Source organism: Choloepus didactylus, chromosome 19, assembly GCF_015220235.1.
Source record: "Choloepus didactylus isolate mChoDid1 chromosome 19, mChoDid1.pri, whole genome shotgun sequence".
Taxonomy (NCBI): Eukaryota; Metazoa; Chordata; class Mammalia; order Pilosa; family Megalonychidae; genus Choloepus; species Choloepus didactylus.
Window position 1 is genome coordinate 42,977,243 of NC_051325.1, and position 22,228 is coordinate 42,999,470.

Consider the following 22,228-nt stretch of genomic DNA (forward strand, 5'->3'; position numbering starts at 1 on the left):
TCTAATTTTTAGCCCTTGTTTTTTCCCTAGTTAAAAAATAAGGCATATTCACTGTAGGAATCTGGAAAGTCACCCCATTTTTAATTCTTGAATCCTTCTGCCTACTAGTCCTTTAGTTTCTACTTGAGCCCTTGCAGAAACGGGGTCCTCATTACCAGTCCCTGGACAGTCTTTACCATCTTTGGGCAGCTCCGATTTTGTATGTTTTATGTTCAACTGAAATCTATCTTCTTTCACGTATTAAGACTGGGATTAACACGGGTAACGTCATAGCGTGGTCAGTTAATCAGGGATCCTGATGAAGTGTCCTGTCCTCATCTGAGCACAGGTAGGTGGTGTGGTCTTTCTAGCCTGCTTGGAGCACAGAGGACATTACTCTCAAGGTCCCTGACGACTTCCATACCATTTCACATTTTATTTACTGAGATAATAAACACTACTGTTTATTGAGCACTTACTGATTTACTCCTCACCTTACCTCCGCCTTCGGACCGAAGTAGTTACTATTATTAACTTCCAGATTTGAAACTAAGAAGGAGACCTAAAAGAGAGGTGGCAAAGCTGGGATCGTTGTATAACATAACGAGAATTCAGTCGTTATCTCGGGAAACACCGCCTCGGCGTCCACTCCTTTGCAAGGTGCCAGCCAGCATCCTCTGCCACTGGCCCTTTCCCAAAGTTCGTCCTTCCGCAGGGAGGTCTGCAGCCGCCGCTGAGGCCACGCGACGCTCCCACGAAAGTCACCTGCAACCCTAATCCACCACGCTGAAACAGAACACAGCACAACATTCTTTTTCCAAGATGGTGGGGGCGAGGTCACGTGGGGCCTGAGGGCGGGGCCGCAACGCTCGCCGGAGAGGTGCCGTAGGTCACGTGGGAGGAAGGCCGTGACCGGCGGCGTGGCAGAAGCCGACACCCTCATTTTATAGGTGGTCAGAGATTGAAGGGGCGCGTGGCTGGAACCGTCTTTTGTTACAGTGCCACAGTCACGTGGCCCAGAGGGGGCGGTGACCACGGGGGGCGTGGCCGCAACAGCCGGATTCGCGAAGGCAAAGGCTCCTCGCGGGCCACGCCCCCTGCCCTTCGGGGGTTTCCCGCATGCCGGAGGGGTGGAGCCTGCCCCGTGACCTTTCACCTCAGCATGGCTGCGTCCGTGGGACCGGTGAAGTTCTGGCGACCGGGTAAGGCCCTCGGAGTAACGCTGGGCAGATGCGGCAGCCTGGCTTTGGTCTGTCCCCGCGGCCGGCGCTCTGGAGCCGGTGGACCTGCTCGCAGGCCTGACCTCGGTGGACTGGGCACCATCGCCTCTCTGCTGGTGGATTTTCCCTGCGACTTAGGCACTGTCGGTGGCCCCAAGAGAGTTGGGAACGGGGGAGTCCACCCCTAGCCTGGGCAGAAACTTTGTGACCTTGTTGGAGTCTTTCACCTCCCGGGGCCTCGTTTTCTTCATCTTTGATGTCTGTCCTGCCCACCCCCTAAGACTGGCAAACACTTGTTTGTGCTAAAGCGCCCAGTGCCCTCTTACTGCCCTGGCCCCACGTTGGGGCTGGATAGGCAGTGCTGCAATGGAATCAGACTGCCTGGGTTTTCGGCTCTGTGTTACAGTAGCACTGTGACCTTGGGCAAGTCACTTAATCCCTCAGTGTGTAAAATGAGCAGAATAACAGCTACCCTGTGAGCTGAATTATGGCATAAAGCGTTGTCTAACTTAAAGTAAGTGCTCATAAAAAGGGCAAGTCTCTTATTTTGTTTTAGGGTAATTCTTGTTCTACCCCAACAGTATATCAGAAAGTGAAGGTTTTTCTTCATATTGGCTACCATCCACTTCTTTCCTGCAGTCTAATACGAATCTCTATCACAATATACTTTGCTTGTTTTGTTTTGGCATTTGTTCATTAATAAAGTTTTTATTGAATGTGTACATGCCAGACCCTGCTAGGTGCAATACTTCTCTCCTTCCATCAGTTTCTTGTGGTGGAAAATAAAGTTTCTTAGGAGTTATGAGCTTGTTTATTTCCACCACTGCTCCTTTGCTCAACTTGATGTGCACAGTATATTGCAGCAAAAATGAAATGAGACAGGTGATATAATGAAATCTTCTAAAGGGTATTTTTGAGGGGTTCCCTGAAATTCTGACCATGCATATATGTGATGTGGGAGATAAACTCAAGCAAGAGTTGTGCTTAATTCTTTTTTAAAATCCATTTGTCACTTAAGGGCAGTTTTATGATTGAGCATTTCAAGGCATAAGCAATTATCCACCCTAAGTTTTATTTGCAGCCCAAACTAAGATTCCGTTAAATAATGAGATACCTACTATTTATTCAAAGTATGATAATAGGTCAAAGTGTCAAGTGTAATAGAGGTCTGAATGAATTGTAAAAAAATCAGACCAGGGTACTATTTTGGTTAAAGGACATAGGATTACTCTAAGGGTTCTGTTCCATTTATTAGTTCATTCATTGATGGTACACTTTTTGAACACCTGTGGTCAGGAGACAGATATAGATGACCAGGGCTCTGCTCTCAAGATGCTCGCTCACTTTCAATTGTAATATGAAGTTAGGTGTGCTTTAAAAGAGATTGTAAAGTGAGGCAGAATATGGTAGTGGTAAAGAAGGCAGGCTCTACAGTCAGACTCTTGTGGCTCCCACCGCATACCACTTACTAACTCTATCACCTTGGCAAAGTTACTTAAGTGCTCAAAGCCTCAGTTACCCCATCTGTAAATTGGACATAATATCTGCCTAAATGATTGTTGTGAGGATTAAATGAGAATAATACATGAGACTTAGCATTAGCTATGTGATAGCTATTAAAATTGTATGGGGATATAGAAAAGGGAGGGAAATATTAGCTATTAAAATTGTACCGAAGAAGGGGGAAAGATTGCATGTATGGGTAAGATGTATTTCATAAAGGTGATGCTGTTTTTTGAGCTGAACATTGAAGCATGCATAAGGTTTTGTTAGGTAAAGAGGTAGAGGAATGGGGCTCGATGCAAAAGCACAGTGGGATGTTTGCCTTATGGATGCCCCCAAAAACCAAAATAATGGAGTATTCTGATGATGTTAAGTGGTAGGGTGTAATTTGGGCCTTGGCAGGAGATGAAGCTCGAAAGGTGGGTAGGGATTCACTTGTGAAAGGTCTCCATGGTAACTTAAGGAATTTGGTCTTTTCTGCTTTTAAGCAGAGGAATGACTTGATCAAGTTTATTTTAGAAAGACAGTTCTGGCAGTGGTGTGGAAAATAGATGGGGGAAGAAATTAGAGACAGGGACACCCTTAAGAGAGGATACTACTAAAATCAAGGTACAATATTGAAAGCCTGAATTCTCGCCTGGGAGCTGAGAGGTAGGGCTTGCTGGAGAGACATTTTGGAGGCAGATGTAAGAGAAAGTGAAGTCAGAAATGCCTCAAATTTCTGGGTTGGGTGACTCTTAACTGGTTATTAAATTTATTGTATAATCAAATCACCTGGTAAGCGCTTAAAAATCTTTTTATCCAGTTGTACCCCATACCGATTAAATCTGAAGTGTGGAGGCTGGGAGCCAAACATTTTTGTTGTTGCTGAGGTGGAATTCACATAAAATAAAAGCAAACATTTTAAAATGTGCTTTTCAGTGACATTCAGTGCATTCACAATGTGCAACCATCACCTATATCAGATTCCAAAACATTTTCATCCCTCTAAAAGGAAACTATCTAAGCACTCACTCTCCATTACCCACTCCCCCCAAGCCCTTGGCAACTATTAATCTGCTTTCTGTCTCTGTGGAGGCATCAGTATTTTTTAAAGATCCCAAGGTGGTTAAGCATGCATCAAAGTTTGGGAGCCACTGGTCTAGTAAACTGTGATGTCATTAACTGATTTGGGAATAGATTTCGTAAATACTTAATGAAACCTTACTTTGTGCTAGTCACTTTCATTTATGTCTTAATAAATTGTCACAGTGTCCCTGTGATGGACACATTGCCCTCTTTTTATGGATGAAGAAACTGAAGTTCAAGATCTGAAATAGGACATGGGTGATGGCTGGGGAGGTGGGTGAAATTGGATATAATGCTTGATGTTGGAATCATGAGCATATTCGGTAGGCCAGGAGTCTCCAGTTCAGGTAGCTACAGGCATTTTTAACATAATCTAAATGAGTAAAACTTCTGGGTGTGGTGGGGACTGTGGCAAACTATAGTGCATGCACTGGCTAGATATGTGCAGTGTAGATATGAAGATATATAGTGGAACATTCATATGCTATCTAAAGCAGGAAGCTATACTTGGTTCTACCTAGTTATTGTCATATGGACTTAGTGTTGCAAGATTTTTCTTTAAGAAGCCCAATATGTAGACTTGAATGGAAAATTAAATGTGTCATTTTTAAAGAACTCATTCAAACATTCTAATGACAGTACATCTGGGAGCCTTGAGCTACTAGTTTGTGATCTCTACCTTAGGAGTGTGACTTAAGAGCCTTGTATGACCTGCTTGAGATATTTCCAGGAAAAAGTTTTCCTTAATTTCCTAGCATAAGTGGATCAGAAGGGCCTAGCCATTTTCATTCAATCTTTCAATGAATATTTGTTGATTGTTGGCTGTGTGTCTGGCAAATATTATATCAACAGCTTTGAAGCTTTTGTGACCCAACCCACAGTAAAGAAATATATTGTGTTGTGAGCTAGCACACACACAATTGAAAAAAGTTGTACAAAAACAGTATTGCTTTCTGGGATGTACTCTGATAACTTTCTCTTTTATTTTTAGTTTGTTATTAAAATAGTTTGTTATTAAAAAATGCTGGTCAAAACTGACTAATAGAGCACCACTCAAATTTTGAAAAACTGGGTGAGAGGGAAAGCTGGGTTGGGGATGCTGTTTTCAGCTTTGGTTTATAAAGGGAGAAATGACAGCATTTGTGGTTTGCCAAAGTTATAGAATAGCTACTCCCTTAAACACAGGGAACTGTCCCAAGGGAAAAACAAGCATAAGCGGCCCTGTTGGCTGTGGGTGTATTTAGAGGGAGAGCAGCCCTGATGTTCTGGTTTGGCTGAATGAAGTCTTTTTTTTTTTTTTTTTAATTCAATTTTATTGAGATATATTCACATACCATGTAGTCATACAAAGCATTCATTACCAAAATTAATTTTTGAACATTTTCATTACCACACACACAAAAATAATATGAATAAAAATTAAAGTGAAAAAGAACAATTAAAGTAAAAAAGAACACTGGGTGTCTTTTTTTTTTTTTTTTTTGCCCCCATTTTTCTACTCATCCATCCATACACTGGACAAAGGGGAGTGTGGTCCATATGGCTTTCCCAATCTCATTGTCACCCCTCATAAGCTACATTTTTATACAATCGTCTTCGAGATTCAGGGGTTCTGGATTGTAGTTTGATGGTTTCAGGTGTTTACTGCTAGCTATTCCAATTCATCAGAACCTAAAAAGCGTCTGTATTGTGTGTAAGAGTGCCCACCAGAGTGACCTCTCGGCTCCCTTTGGAATCTCTCAGCCACTGAAGCTTATTTCATTTCCTTTCACATCTCCCTTTTGGTCAAGAAGATGTTCTCCGTCCCAGGATGCTGGGTCTAGATTCCTCCCTGGGAGTCACTGAATGAAGTCTTTTGTAAGGAGGAGACATGCTCGGTATTAATTGGCAGCAGCTGTTCTTGTAAAAGATCTCATAACAGAATATGCTGAGATTGGAGGGTAGAGAAAGGGAGGGATGGGCAGTGAAGAAGATACTTGATTGCAATAAATACTGGTGTAGGAGGGAGAGGAAAGACCTTGCAGGAGCAATGTGAAAGTATTCCAGGCATGTTGGAAAAAAACACTTTGAAAAGGAAGGAATTCAGGACAGACATACAGCAGTTAAGGATAAGGTATTCTTTGCAATAATTTTCTGGCATAAAGATTACAAGGACTTAATAAACTGTAGCTGTAATTAGGGAAGAAAGGAAAGGAAACCCACTTCCATGAGCACAGGCTCTGTTCCAGGTCCTGTGCTTTCTTTTATCTTGTTGAAAGGAAGGTCAATATTTTGGCGAAAGCACTACAGCAGTGCCCCACTTACCTGATTTTTGGCAGTCTTGGACCTCTGGAACACAACTGTGTTCCTGGAAATAAAGGGATAAAGAGATTTAAAGCAGTGGTTCTAAGCTTAGTTCTAGGGGGTATCTGGGCCCCCAGCATTTTATATTCTGGAAAATTATATTCCGATGTATTTTTCAGGAGAGGGAAGTCATAGACTATCAGATTGTTGAAAAGGTTTGGGAAAACCCCTGTACTTTCTCATAACATCATAGAATCTGAGTTAAGAAGACCTGTGAGATTGTAGTTTTTGGTAATTGTCCCTGTTGCACCCCTGGCCGGCAGTGTTCAACATGTGTTTATATAGAATTCTGGGAAGGGTTTTCGTTGACTCACAAGGCAGTCTATACCGGTGCTTGTTGAACAGCTCTAACTTTTAGAAAATTGTTCCTTATGTTGAATTTAATTCTGAACTGTTTGTCATTTACTTATGTGCTAGGACTGCACAAACAAATTGGCATGAAACAGTTACAGAAGCTGATCATAAAAATAGAACCCATGTTCTTCCTAAGGCTTTTTCTTTTCCAGACTAAAAGTTCATGGTACCTTTAACAGTCTTAAATGATGGGATATGGTGTCCCAATTCTTCACCATCTTGAGCACTAGCTTATTGTTTTTACCAAGAAGCTGTGATGGATATCTGCGTTTTAATCTGTTTAGCACTGTGGTTTCTGGAAACAGCACTTCCAGTCCAGCCATCTAACTCCGTAGTTCAAAAGGGCATGGCCATTTACTGCATCCCACTCCCCTTGCCATGGTTGATTGGAGTGGGGTAGGCATTGGACCTTAGTTGGGAGAAAAAGTCAGTCTCTTACCCTCCAAAATAAAAGAGCTCCCTGTCCCCTCAAACACACAATATAATATACACCCAGGCTTCCTTGCCCCCTTACTGTGTCTTTCTTTTTCTCCATAGTCCGAAGTTGCAATCTGTTGGGAGGAAGAATAAAACAAGCAGATAGTTCCATGAGGGTAGAACTCTAGCACTTAGAGCAGTGCCTGGCACAGAGAAGGCTCTCTATTGATACTTGTTGGGTGAGTGAGTCAGTGATTGGTGGAGGAGTTGTGAACTTGAGCTCTAGACTGTCAGCAGCTCCGTTTTAAGTGTCTGCAGCAGAAGCAACCTAAAAGACTGAAAAGAACTTTTTAAGGAGTGCAGAGATGAGAGATGAAGAAAGATCTAGCAACTTATTAGTCTCTCCATTCCTGAGCCTTGCTGCGGTCCTGTAGTAACAGGATTAACTCTTTTACCTCACCTAATTCCCATTGGGTTTCTGTCACTTCTCTTGAGTTCAGTAATGATACTGACATGGAAACCAGTGCTAAAAACACTCTGCCCTGTAATGTACAGTGCGACTGCCTTCTCCTTTGTTCTCGAAACTCATGAAACTTTTAAGGAAGATTTTTGTATTCTGGAAGGTGCTTTTCTAGATGCTTTCATGAAGTTAAAGTTTAACCTCTTTTAGTAGTTTGAGATAAAATGCATTGCTTCCATTGTGTATTTTTGTCTTTGAAAATTTGTAACTTTTGCACGTTTTTCTGTTCACTGCATCAGAGAACCTGAAAAAAACATTTCTGCTACAGGTACAGAGGGGCCAGGTGTCAGCATCTCTGAAGAGAGACAAAGTCTAGCTGAAAATTCTGTGACAACTGTTGTTTACAATCCTTATGCTGCCTTTTCTATAGAGCAGCAGAGGCAGAAGTTGCCGGTTTTCAAGGTACGTTGATTAACCGTGTTCAGTTGGTGGTCCTGAACCATGTGTCTGCAACTTTATAGTAGTTGGCATTGAAGGGAAAATTACTCTCTTACTCCTAATGATTCCTTAGAACACAGTGAACTCAGAGATACCTTTATCTTATGGGATTACTTTTGAAAATATGTGTGTTAGCTAACCTTATAAATCTTGAAAGTCCTTAAGTTGTTTTTTTTTTTTTTTTTAGTTAGATCTTATATATTGAAAAACTGGAAGAAATGGAATGATAATCTCTTTTCCCCTCATTGCTTTCAATTATGGACAATTTTGGGCATTCAGTAAAGTGGAGAAAATAGCACAGTGAATGTCTATGCACCTGTCTTCAACAGATTGCCTGTAGAATGGCCAATTTTAGCTTTCTTTTTTTTTTTCTTCATTTTTAATGCAATTTTATTGTGATATATTCACACACCATACAATCCATTCATAGTGTACAATCAGTGGTGCACAGTATCATTACATAGATGTGTGTTCATCACTACAGTCAATTTTTGAACGTTTTCATTATTCCAGGAAACAAAAAAAAAGAGAGATAAATAAAATAAAGAGAACAACTAAAACATCCTGTTCCCCTTATCTGCCTCCACCATCTATCATTGATCCCTAGTAGTGCATTTGTTACTGTTGATGAAAGAATATTAAGATATTACTGTTAACTATAGTCCATAGTTTGTCATCATGTATTGTTCCCATATACCACTCTGTTATTAATTCCTTGTAATAGTTTCATACCTTTGTTCTAGTTCATGGAGGAAATTTTTTATATTTGTAATGTTAATTACAGTCATCGTCCACTACAAGATTTACTGTTTTACATTCCCATATTTTAAGCTCTGGCTTTCCTTCTGTTGACATATATGACTCTAAACTTCCCCTATCATCCACACTCACACACACTTCAGCACTATTAATTATACTTACCATAATGTGCTATCATCACCTCTCTCTATTTCTACCTATTTAAAATCAACCTAGTTAAAAATTCTGCATATCTTATAGCTTTTTTTTAAAAGATGTATTTCTTTAAACAGGATTAACTGGCAATATGAAGTTGTTTCTGTTGAAGAGGTGAGTTAGTCCTCTATCTCCCGCTAAGATGGTGACAAGATTTTGCTGCGGTTACCACATATCATGCGTACACGCTGACACTCGATTTTATCGACAGTGCCAGTGCTCAGGAAATAGACACATGCTCACCTCACAAGAGATCAAAGTGTAAACTAGAATTTGGGATCTGTTCATTTACAGTGAATTGTAGTTCTCCCTGTTGGCAAGTCCACATGGGAAGCCAAATGGTAATCAGGAGGTGGGCTCAGAGCCAAATGTGTAGGTATGCTTGAAGGGCCATTTGTTTTGTACAACCCCTGATGAAGGGTGATGAACTCCCCTTCCTCGCCGGATGCCTCTGGAATGACCTGAGCAGGTGTGGCCACCAGCACTTGTGTCTCTCTCCTAGACAGTCCCACATGAAAACTGCCAAGTCCTTACATTGAGGGAGTCCCCTTTGCTAGACTGTGCTGATAATTCCAATTCTATTAATATGTTCTTTCTCCAAATGGATATGCAACAGTAGCCATCTTAATTTAGCCAGGCCATTATGATTGGAATTTTAGGTGGTCCTAAACATTTTAGTCCCTCATATACTGACAGTGTCTGGGTTTCTTCCTCAAATTACTGACCTCATCCATTTTGTGTGAATGTTGTCAGTCTGGCCTTCAGGAGATAAGATTATAGGTTCATTGTAGTTTCCTTACCACTGACAGTTGCAGTTAAGCTGTGATGAAGCACCTGGACTCTGGAGCTAGACTTTAGGGTTCAAACCCATTCTCTACCACTTGTGTGCTCTGTGACCTGGCTTCACCATTCAGAGCTTCAGTTTCCTTATCTATAGAATGGGGCTAATCTAATAGTAGTACCTACCTCATAGGATTGTTATGAGGACCAGATGAGGTAATACAGGTAGAGATTTAATAAGATACCTGACATGAAGTAAACTCTCAGGTACCAAATTTTGAAGTTTTGGCTTTTCTTGACTGTTCTTCATCTTCCAATTGTGTTAATAACATAAAATAAATGAAATGACAACAAGTGGCGGGTGAGGGGGAGGAAAACAACAATTTAAAATATATTGATGAAACAAAAATGATGTGAAGAGGGATGCAAGTTATTGATGAAAAGCAAAGCAGAGCTTAAACACATTTAAGATCTAATACGATGTTAAAGATAAATCTAGAAGACTAAAAGGATAAAAAGCTACCACCTGTACTTCTCCTTCCCCATTGAAACTAAAAATAAAAGTAAAAATAAAGTAAAAGTAAAAAACCTCAAAAGTAAAATTAAAAGTAAAAACAGAAGTTGGAACTAAAGCAGCGATTAATCTTTGAGGATCACTCACTGTGCCCCCTCCTTTCTTCCAACCCCTCTCTCCCTCAGTGCCAACGTGAGGCAGCCTTCTCTTTGGCTGTCCTCCATAGGCTGGAGTTCTCTTTGGACCCTGCACACTGCTGTGCACAGTTGACCTCTTCTTCCTGCAAACTCAGCCTCAGAGAGGTTCCATCCTGTCTTCATTTGCTCCCCTTCTTGATTTCCCTGTGTCTGTCAGTTTATTCTCCTATTATCCCAAGCTGAAAATCTTTTTGTCAGCTCTTTCATCTCCTATATTCAGTGTTATTGAATGTCACACATCTGCTTCTCTCTATTTGCAGAACCTTATTTCAAGTGGTTAGCACATCAAGTCTGAATTATTGCCTTCACATACTTTGTTCTCAAATCAATCTTATATGTTGCTGTCTAATTTTCTCAAACACTTATTGCCTACTCTGCCTCCCAGGTAAAGTCTGCCTTCATTCAAGGCCTTTCACAGTAAAACCCTATCTACACCTCTTGTAACTCATTCTAAACGAAACCTGGGGCTCTTCATGGGCTTATCTACTCATAGCCCCCCAAACACAGTTTGCATAGTTTGCTATTTCCATCTTCTTTCTTTTACTTATGTTATCCCCTTTCCTGGAATGCCTTGCTTATGTCTCTATTCATATTCAAGTTATCTTTCAAGGGCTAATTCAAGGTCCATCTTATTTATGAAGTTTTCCTTGATCATTTATCCATTCATCCATCCATCCATCAGTCCATCTGTCTATCCATCCAGTAGCTCTACTATTTACAAAATAGCTGCAAAAAACTGAAATCTTTCCCTTCTCCTCCATTCAAAATAAAATAGAACACAAAGTCAAGGCAACCAAGAGGAGAACATCTAGACTGCTCATTAGACCACTTGCAGCTGATTCTTCTTTGGGTGCTTATAGAAATGCAGATTCCTGGGTCCCACCCTGCCCCTACTGAATCAGAAACCCTAAGGGTAGAGATAGAGCATCTTCATTTTTAACAGATATCCTAAGAGATTCACACACTAAGATTGAGAACCACATATCTAGATTTCAAATATTGCCAAATTCAAAAGACTCAAAACATTTAGTACCTTTTTTATCCAGTAAGGAACCAGCACCGTCCAGTTCCTCTGATTCTCACTATTCTTGGTGTGAATTCGGTTGAGCAATGATCAGAGTGGGAGAATTGGGCAGTTTTATAATTCATCCCAAGCCAGGTACAATCAATCCTTATTATTTTTGGATTCCATATTTGTGAATTCACCTACTTGCTAAAATTTATTTGTAACCCCAAAGTCAATACTTGCAGGGTGCTTTCCTTGTCATTCATTTGTGGACATGTGCAGAGCTGCAAAAAATTTAAGTCTTTTGATGTGCATGTTCCCTGCTGAGGTCGAACAAGGCGATGCTCTGCTTTCTTGTTATGGCTCTCATACGTAAACAAGTCCCCCTTTTGTGGTACATTTGTGCCATGTTTTCCACATTTTGGTGCTTTTTATTGGTGATTCCTCCATTTAAAATGGTCCCTATGCATGGTGCTGAAGTGCTGTCTAGTGTTTGTGAGCACAAGATGGCTGCAGTGTACCTTAATGGAGAAAATACATGTGTTAGGTAAATTTTGTTCAGGCATGAGTTACAGTGCTGTTGGCTGTGAGTTCAATGTTAATAAATCAACAAGAAGTATTAAATGAGGTGTCTTTAAACAGAAACACATAAAACAAGATTATGTATTGATTGGTTGACAAAACATGATCTGAGGCTTACAGGAATCTCTTTATTTCCCCTGGGAGCATTTATTCAGTATTTACTAATTAAGTGTTTGCAGCAACTTTGCAGAACATAATTACTGTGAATAAAGAGAATTGACTGTGTTTATAATTCTTTCCAGAGCATCAGGTGTGTGTAATCAAATATGTGTACAAAAATACATTCCAAAGCTAAGTAGATAAGCTGTTGGAGTTATTTTTAACTTTTCAGTGATCAATCCAGTATTTCTGCTTATATTGAATGTGTAGAGGAGGCTCAGCTGAAATATATATGTAACCTGTGGGTACTTTCTTACGAATTCAGATTTAGCATTGCTTCCCTTCATCCCACTGGGGAGGGGGGGTTTCTACAAATTAATAAATGAAAAAAAATTAGGTAGTACATGTATGTGGGACAGAATTCAAAGATCTCCTTCATGCTCTTGCCCTCTGGCCACCCTGTTCCCCTCCCTGGAGGCGGCACTGTTACTTGTTTCTTGTTTTTAATTCCAAAGATTGTCTACATATAAACAAGCATATATGTATTTATCCTTTCTTTAAAAGTAAAAATGCTATTATATTATTCTCACTGATTTACACCTTGTGTTCTTCCCTTAACATATCATGTAGATCATTCTATATCAGTACAAATAAATATCTGTTCTTTTTAACAACTGTGTAGTATTCTGTTGGGCATTTCATAACTGATTTAGCCAACCCCCGTTGGTGAACATTTAGCTGTTTTAAATCTTTGTGCATTATAACCATTTCCACAATGAATATGCTTGTATATACACTTTTGGGCACACATAACAACATGTCTATAGCATAAAAAGTCAAAATCTTGAATTAAAAAGTATGTGCATTATATATCTTGATTGGTATTATGCTTGATTGTGGTTCATTCACTTACACTGACACCAACAGTATCTGAGAGTTGGAAACACATTTTGATGGTCTTTTTAAAATTCACTTTCCTTTGGCAAACAGCTCATTTCACAATGTTTAAATATCTTGGCTTAGGTTTTATGAGACAATGTATGGTTATTTGTTTTTCTTTCTGTTTCAGCTTAGAAATCATATATTATACTTGATAGAAAACTATCAGACAGTGGTGATTGTTGGAGAAACAGGATGTGGAAAAAGCACACAGATTCCACAAGTGAGTACATAACTTAATTTGTGTTTTTACACTTTGATTTGGTTGGGAGGATTTTGTAACTTGAGAACTCTCTTTACTATCACTTGCATTTTTAAGATCTCTCAGTAAGGAACTATTCACCTCAACTAGATAATATTTTATTAAACTTTTGGAGTTTATGCTTTCTTTGATTACTACTGAAATGAGTTGTCTTTAATTTATTTTAATTCCAAAATATAATTAAAAGTCATTCTCCTAAAGGAACCATAGGGTCTCATTCAGAGATGTGTAAGGCACAATTTCTGTCATCAAATAGTTACAGTTGAAGAGGTGGGATAAAATGAATTCCACTATTGTGGTAAATAAAAATTGACTATTATAGAATTACTCAGTGCTCTGAAAGAAGCCTCTCTTACCAAGAAACTTCATACCTGATGGAGGTAAGAGTGGAAAAGAAGGATCAGGAAAGGCCTTATAAAGGCCTTTGAAAAGCATATGAAATAGACCTTGAGCAATCAGTAGTTGCTGGCTGGGAAGATGTTCCAGTCCAATGAATATTGTGGTTAGAGATACTGGGTGAAAAAATATTTAGGGCTGCTAGGCATCAAGACTGGAAATGTAGTTTGAGGTCAGAATGTGTCTTAAGAACCTTGAAGGGTATAGAGTGATGAGTAAGTGGTCAGGACAAGAGTCCTTGCACGTTTTCTTTCCTTTTTTAATGTAAATTTTTACTGTAAGATACATTGGGAAAGTATATACATATGTCATAGGTGTATAGCTCAATAAATTTTCACAAATGACTATACTCAGCTCAAGAAACAAAACATTACCAGAACCTCAGAAGCTCTCTAGTACCCCCTTCCAGTCCCCAACTGTACCTCTTCCAAAAAGGTAACTACTCGTCTATCATCGAACACCAATGATTAGTTTTGTCTAATTTTGAACTTTATGTAAATGGAAAAATACAACTTCTTTTGCCTAGCGTTATGTTTGTGAGATTCCTCTCTGTTGTTGAGTGTGGTTGCAGTTTGTTCATTCTTACTGCTCTATAGCAGGAGTCTGCAAATTATGTCCTATAGGCCAAACCCAGTCCACTGCCTGTTTTTGTAAATAAAGTTTTTTTTTGAACACAGCCACATGCATTCATTTACATATTGCTCATGACTGCTTTCACATTACAACAGCAGAGCTGAGTAATGAGTTGTTCTAGAGCTATGACCCTCAAAACCTAAAAATTTACTGTCTGGCCCTTTATAGAAAAAATATGCTGACCCTTGATGTATAGTGTTGCATTGTATTAGTATTCCACATTTTATGTATCCTTCCTACTGTTAGGTGACATTGAGTTGTTTCCAGTTTTTAGTTATCCAAATAGTGCTACTATGATCATTTGCGTGCTTATTTTTGGTGAGCAGATGTTCACATTTCTATTGAGTTATACGTAAGAGTAGCATTGCCAGGTCATAGGATATGCATACATTCAACTTTAGTAAATGATGTCTGACAGTTTATCAAAGTAGTTCGGTTCTTGCAGGGTTTGTGAGCAAGTAAACAATATGAAGAGCTTTTGATAGATTAAAAAAAAAATCAGATGCAAAAAAGAAATTACAGACTGGAGAACCAAGGCCATAGAAGGCTACTGCAATAGCTTTCTGGGGAAGGGTAGTGTAATGGGATTCTTGACCCAGAGATAATAGTGAGATGACCCTGGGGAGGATAGGAATGAAAGCGATTTTAGATTAGGGTCTGTAGAAATTGGAAACTGGGTGGATATTTGTGATGAGAAAGGGGAAGAATGAATAGGTGATAATATATTATTGACTGCCTGATTTAGACTCATGAAATGCCAACATCACTGTGTGGTACTCAGTGCTGACTGACCAAGCAGCATTGCCTTGGAGAATAGTGGTGTTAAATGAGATAGAAAAGTAAACAGGGACTTGGTGATGGGAAAAATTGATGTGTTTGATTTTTTTTAATTCATTTTTATTGAGATATATTCACATACCATACAATCATCCAAAGTGTACAATCAGTTGTTCACAGTACCATCATATAGTTGTGCTTTCATCACCCCAATCTATTTTTTGAACATTTTCCTTGTAACAGAAAAAGTGAAAAAAAGAATAAAAAATAAAAGTAAAAAAGAATACCCACAACATTCCCCGCCTCCCACCCTATTTTTCATTTAGTTTTTTTGTCGCCATTTTTCTACTCATCCATCCAAACACTGGATAAAAGGACTGTGATCCATAAGGCTTTCGCAATCACCCTGTCACCCCCTGTAAGCTGCATTGCTATACAGCCATCTTCAAGAGTCAAGTCTACGGGGTTGTAGTTTGATAGTTTCAGGTATTTATTTCTAGCTATTTCACTGCACTATATAGTGCAGTTATCTATATAGTGCATAAGAGTGCCCATCAGAGTGACCTCTCGACTCTTATTTGGAATCTCTCAGCCACTAAAATTTTGTTTTGTTTCATTTTGCATCTCCCTTTTGGTCAAGAAGATATCTCAATCCCACGGTGTCAGGTCCAGATTCATCCCTGGGAGTCATATCCCACATTGCCAGGGAGATTTACACCCCTGGGAGTCAGATCCCACGTCAGGGGGGAAGGCAGTGAGTTCATTCACCAAGTTGGCTTAGCTAGAGAGAGAAGGCCATATCTGAGCAACAAAGAGGCACTCAGGGGGAGACTCTTAGGCACAATTATAAGCAGGTTAGCCTCTGCTTCACAGTAACAAGCCTCATAAGGGCAAGTTCCGTGATAGAAGGCTTGATGTGTTTGATTTTATACAGAATGATTTTTTCCTATATCATTGTCAGTCTCTGATGACATTATTAGCAAGAAAGTTGGATTAGGGGTTTGAAGCTTAGCAGACATTAGAGTTTTGAGGGTGTGGACTTGGGGGTGGTCCACATATTGATGATGCGATGTCCTGATATGTGTGGGAGTGAGAGGGAACAGAAAGAGTTGAGGAGAGCAGCAAGGACAGAGCCCTGGAGCATCACCCTCTAGGAGTCAGGAGCAGAAAGGAGACAGATCTAGCCAGGGAGATGGCAAAGTACCCAGGAGATGGTGTCCCTGCCAGAGAAACCAAAAGAAGAGTGAGGCTTCAGGAGAGGGAGGGAGGTGGCAGTGTCAGCCAGAGGGCAGGAGACCCAATTCAGTCCCTGGATTGTTCATCTTGGATAGAGCACATCCAGTGGACTGGAAGTGGGAAGAAGAGGACGGGGCAGTTTTCAGTGAGTAGAGCAGTGGCTAGAGGTCAAGGAGGCAGAGTCAGCAGCTTCCAAGCTTAGAAGGAAGGCAAGAGGGGCTGGTAGTTCATGGGTTTTATATTTAAGAGATTCTCAGGGAAAGGTGATGAAAATCCCTTTCTCTTTTTGAAAATGTTGATAATATATTATTGACTGCCCGATCCAGAGTCATGGACATGCCAACATTTCTTGTGTGGTTCTCAATGCTGGCTGTACGTTAGCGTCACCTTGGGGAGCTTTAAAATATACTCGTTCCATTTTCTACCTGTCTCGCCACCCCAAATCTGAATAATGGGTTTAGGATGGGGCCCAGACATAGGTCTTTTTTTAAAAGTTCCCAAGGTAATATAATTGCAACGAGGGCAAGGAATTGCTTCTAAAGGACAGAGTGCTGAGCTGAGTGTAGAGTGCTGAGCACTTTATACAGATTAATCCATTTAATTTCCCCAATGACCTTGTGAGGTAGGTGCTGTTATTATCCTCATTTTACAGATGGGACCACTCATTGTACAGAGAAGGGAGGTTGGGAACTATGGAGCAGAAGTAAAAGGTCACATGAGATTAGATAATTTTAGTTTGTTTTGGAATTTGTCTGTATGGTTATTCAGTCAGTTTAGGATAAACTGTGCTATAGTAAAACAAAAACAAAAACAAAAACAAAAACAAAAAACCCTGAAAATCTCAGTGGCTTGAAAGCACAAAGGTTTATCTCTTGCTCATAGTATGGATCACCTTGAGTTGGCTTTGGGGCTGCTCCGCAGCATCACTCTGGGATTGAGGCTGACAGTGCAGTTCTTATCCGGGACTTCTTGATCTTATGGCAGAAGACAAAGAGGGATGACAGAATCCTGAGATGGCTCTTACAACTTGGCTAGACAGGTCGCCACGCCTGGAGACACTGCGGGCGGAGCGGAGGATGGAGGCGGTTTCGTCCGCTGCCGGGGTTGGGTCTGCGCGTGGGCAAGTGGCCCTGTGGGCACCCGGACTGGGTGGAGGCCGGCGGCGGCCCGGCCATGGCCGGAGACCCTCTCTGCCGGGCTCCCTGAGTTGCGCTCCCTGAAGTCCCGGGGAGCCGTCGCCCATGGGCTCGCTGAGCAGCCGAGTGCTGCGCCGCCACCGCGGGGGAGCCCGAGCCCAGCAGGAGCCGGGTTCCGGGGCAGGGGGCTCGGCCCGGAGGCCAGGGGCTGGCGGCGACGCGGTGGGCCTCGGCTTCTGTGACTGCATCGGCAGCCGCAAGCGCAAGCGGAGCAGCGGGGCCTTCTGCTCCTGCCACCCCGAGTCCCAGACGGACGAGGATGAAGAGGAAGGGGACGAGCAGCAGCGGCTCCTCAACACCCCGCGAAGGAAAAAATTAAAGAGTACATCCACATATATTTATCAAACATTGTTTTTGAATGGTGAAAATAGTGACATTAAGATTTGTGCCCTTGGAGAAGAGTGGAGTTTACACAAAATATATTTATGTCAATCTGGCTGCTTTTCCAGTATGTTCGGTGGTTCTTGGAAAGTATCCAGCTTGAATATTATTGAATTGGAGATTCCTGACCAGAATATTGATGTAGAAGCATTGCAGGTTGCTTTTGGTTCACTGTATAGAGATGACGTCTTAATAAAGCCCAGTCGAGTTATTGCCATTTTGGCAGCGGCTTGTATGCTGCAGTTGGATGGTTTAATACAGCAATGTGGTGAGACAATGAAGGAAACAATTAACGTGAAAACTGTATGTGGCTATTATACATCAGCAGGGACCTATGGATTAGATTCTGTAAAGAAAAAGTGCCTTGAATGGCTGCTAAACAATTTGATGACTCACCAGAATGTTGAACTTTTTAAAGGACTCAGTTTGTGTCATGAAACAACTCATCAGTTCATCTAACTTATTTGTAATGCAAGTGGAAATGGATGTATACACAGCTCTTAAAAAGTGGATGTTCTTTCAACTTGTACCTTCTTGGAATGGATCTTTAAGACAGCTTTTGACTGTAACAGATGTGTGGTTTTCTAAGCAGAAAAAAGACTTTGAAGGTTTGACCTTCCTTGAAACCGAGCAAGGAAAACCATTTGCGTCAGTATTCAGACATTTAAGGTTACAGTATATTATCAGTGACCTGGCCTCCACTAGAATTATTGAACATCATTCTCTGGTACCTTCAAAATGGCTGTCTTCTGTGTATAAACAGCAGTGGCTTGCTATACTCCGGGCAGAACAAGACAGTGAGGTGGAGCCTCAAGAAATCAATAAAGATGAACTGGAAGGAAATAGTATGAGGTGTGGTAGAAAGCTTGCCAAGGATGGTGAATACTGCTGGCAGTGGACAGATTTTAACTTCGACTTTGACCTACTTGTACATCATTTTCAAACGCAATACACTGAATCAGCCGTGTAGCGGATCTGTCAGTTTACAACTTTGAAAGAGCATAGCTTTTAGATTACATTTGGCCTCTTTTGATAATAGTGGGAAACTAATATATAGTAGAACAACTGGATATCAAATACTTACTCTTGAAAAGGATCAGAAGCAAGTGGTGATGAACTTGGACAGCAGGCTTCTTCTGATCTTCCCTTTATATATCTGTTGCAACTTCCTGTATATATTGTCAGAAAAGAGAACTGAAAATAATCATCACCCAGAAAATCCAGAAAACTAAGGATCTCATCAGGTGGAAACAGTAGCACTTTGAAAACTTTTGGGTCCAGCTTTAACTGAATGGCCCTAATGATACTCACATCCAAGGTGACTAAGAATGACAAAGCTTTATGAACTATAGTGCATAATGTAGAAGACTATTCTTATCCTCATATTTCTATGCATGTGTGAAAAAAAAAATTTAAAGCCAGGAAAACATCTGTTAAACCATTTATGTTATAAAGGTGTTGACTCATGCTTTTGATTTATCATCAGTAGGAAATTGCTGTAGGTAAATTCTACATTTCTGCAACCAAATACAAATTTTACTTTTAGCTTAAACTTTTACCATATCTGATGTTAGTTAGAACCTCAGTTATCATCTGTAAACTTATTATTATTTTTGGATTTGCTGGTCTACTTTACAGAGTATTTGTTTATGATAAAACTGTAGCATCTGCAAAACAGATGTGGGCTTTTAAGGAAATTTTTAATATACAAGTAATTTCTTATGGTGATTAGAAAGTTTTGAGAACATATGAATAAATAAAGCTTTGTAGTTTAGGATTTACTTTTGTAAAAGTATGTTGACAAGTATTAAAATGTTATACATGCACTTTAAACATTATAATATAAATCTAAAACACAAAACATCCAATGTAGGGGCACTGATCTCTCATGTCTGACTTGGATTTAGATGTTATTTTATTTTATTGAAATGAATTTCCAAAATTTTGTCAATGATTATAGAATGTATTATTATTTCTCACTAAAACCTTCAGGAAATCCAAAAGCTGGTATTAAAAGTAGTCATTTTTCTTCTTGAATATTTTAAAACGTGCCAGTTTGAATTAGCCTTCAGATTTTCAGGGCACAAAAGAGATGCAAATAAGAGTACCCAGAGTATATTTTAACACATTTATGATAAATTTACAGTATGACAGAAATATCTTCAACTTTCAGATAATGAAGAAAAAAAAAAACCACCCTAAGTAAACATAAAAGTTATGACTGGTCAATGTAAGCTTATTTTTATTTGACTAGAAGAATGCTAAAGGAATAATTTGAACAGCCAACTCTAAATGCTCTTTGTGTTGGTTTGTTTAAAAGCCAGCTGTCAGCAGAAATAAATGACATAGAGAACAAAAAAACAATAGAAAGGATAAATATCACCAAAAGTTGGTTCTTTGAGAAGATCAACAAGATTGACAAGCCCCTAGCTAGACTGACAAAATCAAAAAGAGAGAAGACCCATATAAACAAAATAATGAATGAAAAAGGTGACATAACTGCAGATCCTGAAGAAATTAAAAAAATTATAAGAGGATATTATGAACAACTGTATGGCAACAAACTGGATAATGTAGAAGAAATGGACAATTTCCTGGAAACATATGAACAACCTAGACTGACCAGAGAAGAAATAGAAGACCTCAACCAACCCATCACAAGCAAAGAGATCCAATCAGTCATCAAAAATCTTCCCACAAATAAATGCCCAGGGCCAGATGGCTTCACAGGGGAATTCTACCAAACTTTCCAGAAAGAACTGACACCAATCTTACTCAAACTCTTTCAAAACATTGAAAAAAATGGAACACTACCTAACTCATTTTATGAAGCTAACATCAATCTAATACCAAAACCAGGCAAAGATGCTACAAAAAAGGAAAACTACCGGCCAATCTCCCTAATGAATATAGATGCAAAAATCCTCAACAAAATACTTGCAAATCGAATCCAAAGACACATTAAAAAAATCATACACCATGACCAAGTGGGGTTCATTCCAGGCATGCAAGGATGGTTCAACATCAGAAAAACAATCAATGTATTACAACACATTAAAAACTCGAAAGGGAAAAATCAATTGATCATCTCAATAGATGCTGAAAAAGCATTTGACAAAATCCAACATCCCTTTTTGATAAAAACACTTCAAAAGGTAGGAATTGAAGGAAACTTCCTCAACATGATAAAGAGCATATATGAAAAACCCACAGCCAGCATAGTACTCAATGGTGAGAGACTGAAAGCCTTCCCTCTAAGATCAGGAACAAGACAAGGATGCCCGCTGTCACCACTGTTATTCAACATTGTGCTGGAAGTGCTAGCCAGGGCAATCCGGCAAGACAAAGAAATAAAAGGCATCCAAATTGGAAAAGAAGAAGTAAAACTGTCATTGTTTGCAGATGATATGATCTTATATCTAGAAAACCCTGAGAAATCAACGATACACCTACTAGAGCTAATAAACAAATTTAGCAAAGTAGCGGGATACAAGATTAATGCACATAAGTCAGTAATGTTTCTATATGCTAGAAATGAACAAACTGAAGAGACACTCAAGAAAAAGATACCATTTTCAATAGCAACTAAAAAAATCAAGTACCTAGGAATCAACTTAACCAAAGATGTAAAAGACCTATACAAAGAAAACTACATAACTCTACTAAAAGAAATAGAAGGGGACCTTAAAAGATGGAAAAATATTCCATGTTCATGGATAGGAAGGCTAAATGTCATTAAGATGTCAATTCTACCCAAACTCATCTACAGATTCAATGCAATCCCAATCAAAATTCCAACAACCTACTTTGCAGACTTGGAAAAGCTAGTTATCAAATTTATTTGGAAAGGGAAGATGCCTCGAATTGCTAAAGACACTCTAAAAAAGAAAAACGAAGTGGGAGGACTTACACTCCCTGACTTTGAAGCTTATTATAAAGCCACAGTTGCCAAGAGAGCATGGTACTGGCACAAAGATAGACATATAGATCAATGGAATCGAATTGAGAATTCAGAGATAGACCCTCAGATCTATGGCCGACTGATCTTTGATAAGGCCCCCAAAGTCACCGAACTGAGCCATAATGGTCTTTTCAACAAATGGGGCTGGGAGAGTTGGATATCCATATCCAAAAGAATAAAAGAGGACCCCTACCTCACCCCCTACACAAAAATTAACTCAAAATGGACCAAAGATCTCAATATAAAAGAAAGTACCATAAAACTCCTAGAAGATAATGTAGGAAAACATCTTCAAGACCTTGTATTAGGAGGCCACTTCCTAGACTTTACACCCAAAGCACAAGCAACAAAAGAGAAAATAGATAAATGGGAACTCCTCAAGCTTAGAAGTTTCTGCACCTCAAAGGAATTTCTCAAAAAGGTAAAGAGGCAGCCAACTCAATGGGAAAAAATTTTTGGAAACCATGTATCTG

The 22,228-nt window shown here is 39.8% G+C and overlaps 1 protein-coding gene and 1 pseudogene across 4 annotated transcripts in view; both read left to right on the plus strand.

The window, feature by feature from the left end:
• The first annotated feature begins 1,076 nt into the window (after positions 1-1,076).
• DHX35 (DEAH-box helicase 35) overlaps positions 1,077-22,228 on the plus strand; it is a 92,713-nt gene continuing 71,561 nt past the window's right edge. For 2 of the 4 annotated variants that reach the window (XM_037811031.1, XM_037811032.1), the window contains exons 1-3: positions 1,077-1,181; positions 7,673-7,806; positions 13,044-13,136. In XM_037811031.1, the coding sequence (XP_037666959.1) occupies positions 1,142-1,181; positions 7,673-7,806; positions 13,044-13,136 (267 nt within the window). In that variant the 5' untranslated portion in view covers positions 1,077-1,141. Of the gene's footprint in view, positions 1,182-7,672; positions 7,807-8,893; positions 8,911-13,043; positions 13,137-22,228 lie in introns of those variants that run through there. The other 2 variants (XM_037811034.1, XM_037811033.1) reach the window with 2 other exon arrangements.
• Positions 16,752-19,109, plus strand: LOC119515201 (annotated as a pseudogene).